Below are 7,167 nucleotides of genomic sequence, written 5' to 3' on the forward strand. Positions count from 1 at the left end.
GTCTTTTTATAGAATTGTCCCATGCCTGTCATAACGATCTGCAAATGACTGAAATGCTTCCTCTTACAACTCCGCAGCACCTGAAACAACCGTGCGGCTCAGCGCCCGCTGAGCTTTCTTCCTCCTCTTCCCCATATTGTTATGTCTGTGTGAATGAACATTGATCCATTTCGCTATTTATGTCCCGGAAAAGTGTCACTGGATTATTCTAAATGTATCGCGGGCCAAAGAGTGTCTTCCGGGCCTAATCATTCTCAAAGACATTAAACAATAGGAATTATTATGCATGGCTTCGCAGAAAACGACCACGAGTTATCATCATAAATCAGAAATTCGGGGATATAAAATAAACAATTTATTATTCTAATTGTGTTCCAACATTTGAAATAATGGGTGTTTGAGAATAAAATCCTTTGGGTATTCATTGCGTGGTATAGGTCAGATCTATTGCACTGAACTAACCATGAGAAATTGAGCTGTACAGTTGAAGATTGCCACTTGTCACACTATTAATTTGCAGTATTTCCAATGCAACATATACACATTTGACTTTGACAATGGACTTCAAACAGATCTAATTGGTTAATACTGGGAGGAATAACTTTAAATTAAGTTAAAGATACATTGAAGTGAAAATAAAATTGAAGCTTTGTTTTAAACATTACTCGTTTCTTGAAAGATACGATCATTCATCTTCCTTAAGATTTGGGGGTTATATAATTCTATGAGTAATTTGGGGTCAACAAGAAACTAACCTGAACGTGGATTTATTATTTTTTTGTTCAAGGGACTGAGATTGGTCCGGTCACATTTCTTTCCCTTTTTTTTCCTCTGACATTTTCATGTACCGGAGCGGATTTGCGTCACAAGTACAACTTGCGAGACGAGATAAAGTTGCACAAATATTGAAAACGGAAGTTCTAGCAGTCATTATAAAGTTTTTCTCCGGAAGAAATAATGATTTCTGCTGTATCCTAAAATACTAAACGGGCTCTATTTTAAGAAAATCTAACAGGCATATCCGCTCATTTACTTCGCGTTCAAGCACATCAAAACAGGATGGCTATCAACGATGTGAACTTAATAGAGCTCGACATTTCCTCCACTGTGAAGATTGGTCCGGGGAGAAAAAAAAGCCTTTATATATTTGCCGTTGAAACAAATACTTAAGAATGTACTGAGCACACATAAAACAAGGTGCTTTCCATTGTTACTGAATCCCAAGAAAACAATTCATTTGTAATTGCTATTGTCATTAAACCAATCGAAGTGGGTTAAGGTTAGAGATGCAGGGCAATTACGTACGTTTCGATAATGCACTATTGTTATAACGTCAATTGCAGGAGGTTAAGGTTAAATGTAAATCAGCTGCATTGTAAGGTTAGGAGGCGGCGTTGGCCGACACACAGAATGGGGCTGTTCTTTGAACTAGAGAAGACATCTACACTTGCTCTTACAGTGTGAAGAATTTTTATTAGATAGCTCTCTGGTATCGAAAATCTCAATATTTAAGCATTTTCAAACGTTGACATGTAATGTTTCTATAGCTGTGAAGTTTATTCTTTACATACAGCATTCACATTACATTTTTAAGCAAGCATTTTCTTTTTCCCGCTAAAGATTCTCTGCTGGAACAAGACATCAATGACACAGGGTGCTCTCTCTAGCCTCCCAAAGATCTTACTAATTTATTCTGTAACATTTTTAAAATCAGGTCGAGTATCACTCGAAAGTTAAAGGTATAAAAAGCAAGACGTGAAGAATATATTAATATTCATAATTAAATCAAAATTTCTGCATTAGTGAATGGAGTCTTCGAGTTGTTGACTTGTTCCTTGATCTGTCAAAGTATAGAGAAGTTTACAAATTCTGAATGGCTTTGCGGGTAAAAAAAATAAAACACTGTAAAAAAGAATTCTCAACGTTCAGGAAAATTTGCACTATTCACCTCAATTTTAATCATTTGAAACTGTTACCAAATCTGATTGTTGACGTGACTTTCATTGTTGCAATTGCGTGAGTCAGACTACTTTAAATTAATTCTGCTTCAAGTGAATTACAGTTCTAAAGCCTGACAGACATCTTCAGTTGCAGCTGCAGAGCAGTGGGCGGAGCCACGGCTCCAAGGGCCTCCGTGCCATTGGGTGTGCCGGGAGCAGAAGCAGCCAATCACAGTTGAACAGTGGCAACTTCTTCCCAAGCCTACTTGAACTCCTTGCCAAATGTGCAGATGAGTTTTAGGAAAGTTTCGAGTTCGCAAAGTCAAGTTCCCCCCTCCCCCAAAATAAGTCTATTTCAGATCGTATCTTCGCATCTACATCCTAGTTGTTAGAAACAAACCGAAGGAGGATTGCACAATGTACACCGCAGGACTCGCTCCGTATTACGCCAGTAATTTCAGTCTCTGGTCTGCCTACTGTTCGAATGGCTTGTTGGATTCGGTGAAGAAACCTTCCTTCTGTATCGCGGACATTCTGCATCTGAGCGACACCGAGAACATGCCGGCTGCCCTGCCAGGATCGTCGGCCGTCGTGGCTCACATGAGCGGACACCACAACATGCAACCCTCGGGCTCCCCTCTGCGCCCTACGCCCGTAGCCCCAGAGCATATGGGCGGCTTCGCTCAGAGACCTTCCCCGGCTTCTTCCTACCATCGAGCCCCGGCCATATGTACTTCTTCATCGCCCCGGATCCAGCTGGCAGCTGGTTCAGTGCAACAGCTTCCCGCGCTCTCCAGCAAGGACCTTAAATTCGGTATCGACCGCATCTTGTCCGCCGATACAGACTTTAAACTTAAGGAATGCAGCACTTTACGAGGTAAGGGAGGCTCGGACCAAACAGGCTGTTTAGCATCAATAGCAACATTGAATCAAAATGACACGTTTTACAAGGTAAAATATATGACGAATAGATTTTGGGAAATTAATAGGAAATCTGGGTTGTTGGCCGCGTTGGTTACACCATCACTTTTAGTCTCTGTTCGTGCAGTTTGTCTGTGGCTGTAAAAAGGAGTGTGTGTGTGTGTGTATATGTATGTATGTATAGAATTGTTTGGGATATAACGTTCGAAATAACAAGAGTCGGTCAACTGTACAATGAAGGTGCGTTTTCTCATTGCCATTATAAATTTCGATTGCTTTAATTGATATGGAAGTTCAGATGACGTGGCCAATAAGCAGATAAGATAGCCATCGTCTTAAGAATTAACAGAACTATATTTAAGACTACTTTAGAATGCAGCAACTTATCCACATACCCTGTTCCCTATTTGCTGTCGCAGATCTTACCTCTTTAATGGCCCCAAGTCGCCGGTCTGGACTCCACCTCTCCGTTCAGAGTTCCGCCAACCAGTTCTTTGCGTCGCTGGACCCTGGACTTGGTGAGCCTCCCTCAGTTTTGAACTCCAGAAGCTCGAACCAGCAACATTATCAGGATTCGTTTCCAGGTTAATAACTCAATTCGCCAATTTTTGCCGCAGATAACACACGCCTATTTGGTTAAAAGATTCCAACATTAGAAGGTGGTTATTCCACAGCTAGTATTAAGTCTTGGGAAATGGCTAAAATGAATGAAGATAACTAGGGAAATGTCACCAACCGAAAAAAAATGCGAGGGAATTGCACGCTTTTTATCGCATTTTCTGTCATATTTATTAAATTTTCCGATTTATTAAAACAAATTAGAGTCCAGATATTTAAATTTGGCACAACAAACACACTGAATAAACAGCGATAAGCAGAGCTAGACGTGCGTTCAAAAACAATGCTCTTTCAGTATGCAGTAGTGGAACTGTCCAGCTACATATTTCAGTTCCCGATTCACCAAAATAGCCAAAAGGCATTGCTAGTTCTATTTGTTGGCCTTTGGTAAACTTTAAGTTACGCATCACATTGTAAACATTTGTTGTTGTAGAAATAGGGAAGAACTTACAACATTAACTCTGATGCTACGCTTTATTTTAACTAGCAGGGCCTTACGCCGTTCTAACGAAAGACACAATGCCCCAGACGTACAAAAGGAAACGATCTTGGTCCAGAGCTGTATTCTCTAATCTGCAGAGAAAAGGTCTCGAGAAAAGATTTGAGATTCAGAAATACGTGACTAAACCTGACCGGAAGCAGCTGGCGGCGATGCTGGGATTGACAGATGCACAGGTTAGTGGCTGTTGATGTTTAAACTGATCGGAAAACTTACCAGAACAAAAGTTTTATAAAAACTTGTTACAAAACCATTTGGAATAGAATTGTTGGGGGGGGGGGAATTTTTGTTTTAAAAAACGGTGAGAAAATCGCAGCCAGTGCAGCAGTTGTGTAAAGAATCCAATTTACGCTGTGTACGCGTGGGTTGACGACTTCAACTTTATACCCACCATTTCAGTAGTATTAGAATGCAGTACTGTCCACACAATTAAAAGGTGCAACGTAGCTCTCTAGAAACTGCTAAATAGCGACACGCCGCTTTGAGTTAAAGCTCTTAGCACAGAGGAAGTGGTAACTGGTACAAAAAAAAGGCATCGTTTTGTAACGCGGGTGCGCGCAGAGACTGAAGCTAAAAGCAGGCTTGTGTCACAGCCTGAGCAGACAAATATACTAAATTTATCTTAATTTTTTTTCCTTTTCAAATTTGGGCGATTTTGCTCTTAGGTGAAAGTATGGTTTCAAAACAGGCGGATGAAATGGAGGCACTCGAAGGAAGCTCAGGCACAGAAGGAGAAGGAGAAAGAGCAAGTGGAGAAGGCCACCATTCCGGAGGAAGAGCAGCGAGTCAGGGCGAACCAGAGCGACAGTGAGAAAAGTGACTCTGAATCTACGGATATTAATGAGAAAGACATCGAGGTTAACAACTCTGCAGATCATAAGACTACCGTCATCAGAGCAGGTCTCGGCCCCTTAAGTACTGCGGCACCACAGCAAAGCGTCTCACCAGTACAAAGTGCCCCAACATCTCCGTCGCAAGTTTTGCTATAAATGTGAACATTAATTTAGCACCCTTCCCCAACGGGATTACCACGAGGTAAAGGACATTTCAGAAGATGAGAGTAAGTTATATTATTGCGAAAGGAAGGCGGAAAGTGATCATACTCAGCTTCCTACTTGTAAATTGCAAATATGTAAATACTGTTTGACACTTGAAATGGTATATTCTTGTTTAAAAATCGCCTTTGAAAGTGAATGTTCTTGTATTTTAAGTTTTGATATTGATTTTAATTGCTTACTGTATACCCAGTTGGAATTTTTAGAGGTACAGATTTATAAATACTCACCACCTCGTCTGAGCTATCACCTGTATTAACACTGAGAAAAACAGCCATTTCCTTTTTCCAGGTCTGTTTACCCAGTGATGTCCAAGATGTCCTTTCAATGCCAGCTGAATCAAAAGATTGCACTGATCGTAAATACATCTAATAAAATGGGTATACTGGTTTAAAGAACGCTTTGTTGTACTTGTTGGCTTTTAGCTGCTATCTTGTGATCTGCCGCCAATATACAGGTTACCTGAATCCACGAGATGTATTAACATTTTAATAGGTGGTCGTACATCGGAATTCCTCAGGATAATCTTTGCCGCTCCTTACGGGTCATAACTACCATGTTAAAAGCATAATTTAAACAAATTAGCTAGATACTTTAATAGTAATAATGCTTTAATTACCTTGGCTAATCTTTCTCCTAGTACTAGAACAATCTACTTGCATAAGGCCCATCTCTATTCGACATGCAAGCAGTAAAGCTGGAAAGCTTGCCTTGTGATTTCAATATTTGAAATATTTAACAATACCTGCACTAATAGATGTTGCATTCGTCCCATTTTAAAATTTTCGTGGGTGTGTTCCCGTGATAATTATATACTCAAGGCGATCGGATATTTTCCCTTTATTTTAACAACCATTTCCTTTCCGTTTAAAAAGATCTGAGGCGCCTTATCTTTAACTCCATCTCTGACAGTCTTGTCACCAGAGTGCTGTTTATTTAAATGGCTCTCGCCATCACCACTGTGGTTCTGCAGACTGAGTGCCGTGCGACTGGATGCGTTTCGAAGCGTCGGCGGTCTGCACCGAGCCTCTGTATCCGTCGGACTTGTAAAGTGCATCGACGGCACTGTTACTGCTCGCTGTTACATTCAAGTCAAACGCGTGCTGCAACAGTGCCTTTAGGCTGAGTCGCGTGGAGTGGAATAAGTTAGCAGAAATTGCATCGAGTCTGAATATTTTATTTTAGAGCATAATGCCATGTAATGAATTGTATTATCTGTAGTTTGTAAGTTCAGCTAAATACTATTAACGCTATTTATTGATATTAACAATTTTTGCACTCAAATGCTCAACTAAGAATAAAAACAAGCTGAACGGGTTTAAATCCCGGGTTAGGAGCAGTGATGCCCATAAAATACTTGTTATGACTTAAATTTTCGAATATATTTGCTACGAAATAAGAGCACTTGGAAAGTTAGTTTTCACAAAATATGAAAGTAACTAGTTGGCGTTTTTGGAACGGTGCCAATGTAAGTCACAGGTTCATTTGACGTATCGTGGACACGAGAGCAAAATTTGAAACTGTTGGAGTAAATCAAGCTGAATACCACTTTCTCCACCTACTTAATCTTTCGCAATTTCCCATGTTAAATTTGCAGAAGGAATACTGCTGCAGCTTTCTAATAATATAGCCTGACTCCATTTGGACCTTTCTGGTTCTTGGCCCACATGACTGTTGCCGAGTTCTGTCACCATGAGCGAAATGCTTGAGTGTACGATTTAGACACATTTGGATGGGAAGAGTTTTCTGCAACGTATGTTCCACAGGTCGAGTGAATTGTGCTCTAGCTGACTGACAACAAGCACGAATGTTTATTAAAATGACTAACCTGAGTGATCCAGTGAAGATGCACATTATAAACAGCAGAGTCATGATTTAAAATCATAGCTCAACAGTGCTGTTCACTTTCCACAAAGAACTTTGAATCCGTGGAAAACGTTTTTTTTTCGAATTTGAAACTGGTTTTAACAGACTAGTTAACAGATTTCACAAAACTATAACGCGTTCAGCTGTTTTTCAAATGCCCATTGTTTTCGACAGAAATAATATCAACATTAAACGCAAATAGAAACAGAACATAATTAGAATATGCGCATGACTTCCAGTTCGCTGCAGCAAATTAATACTTTGGTCT

The 7,167-nt window shown here is 40.1% G+C and overlaps 1 protein-coding gene across 4 annotated transcripts; it reads left to right on the forward strand.

Moving 5' to 3' along the window:
• The first annotated feature begins 1,005 nt into the window (after positions 1–1,005).
• Positions 1,006–5,431, forward strand: hlx1 (H2.0-like homeo box 1 (Drosophila)). 4 transcript variants are annotated; one of them, XM_072265186.1, is made up of 4 exons: positions 1,006–2,817; positions 3,281–3,379; positions 3,967–4,154; positions 4,644–5,431. In XM_072265186.1, the coding sequence occupies exons 1-4, from the start codon at positions 2,358–2,360 to the stop codon at positions 4,965–4,967; spliced, it is 1,071 nt and encodes a 356-aa protein (XP_072121287.1). In that variant the 5' UTR covers positions 1,006–2,357; the 3' UTR covers positions 4,968–5,431. The 4 variants fall into 4 exon arrangements, with proteins under 4 accessions (XP_072121287.1, XP_072121288.1, XP_072121286.1 ...); XM_072265187.1 differs by having other exon boundaries at positions 1,007–2,817; positions 3,970–4,154; XM_072265185.1 differs by having other exon boundaries at positions 1,010–2,817; positions 3,281–3,445; positions 3,970–4,154.
• The last annotated feature ends 1,736 nt before the right edge of the window (positions 5,432–7,167 follow it).

This window comes from Mobula birostris, chromosome 8 (genome assembly GCF_030028105.1).
Source record: "Mobula birostris isolate sMobBir1 chromosome 8, sMobBir1.hap1, whole genome shotgun sequence".
Lineage (NCBI taxonomy): Eukaryota > Metazoa > Chordata > Chondrichthyes > Myliobatiformes > Myliobatidae > Mobula > Mobula birostris.

What these genes read in the sequence shown, in the direction of transcription:
- hlx1 (XM_072265182.1), top strand. Translation starts at nt 2,358, where the DNA reads ATGTACACCGCAGGACTCGCTCCGTATTACGCCAGTAATTTCAGTCTC. An exon ending in TTATCAGGATTCGTTTCCAG is followed by an intron (nt 3,446 to 3,966) that starts GTTAATAACTCA and finishes TATTTTAACTAG; the next exon opens with CAGGGCCTTACGCCGTTCTA. An exon ending in TGGGATTGACAGATGCACAG is followed by an intron (nt 4,155 to 4,643) that starts GTTAGTGGCTGT and finishes TTTTGCTCTTAG; the next exon opens with GTGAAAGTATGGTTTCAAAA.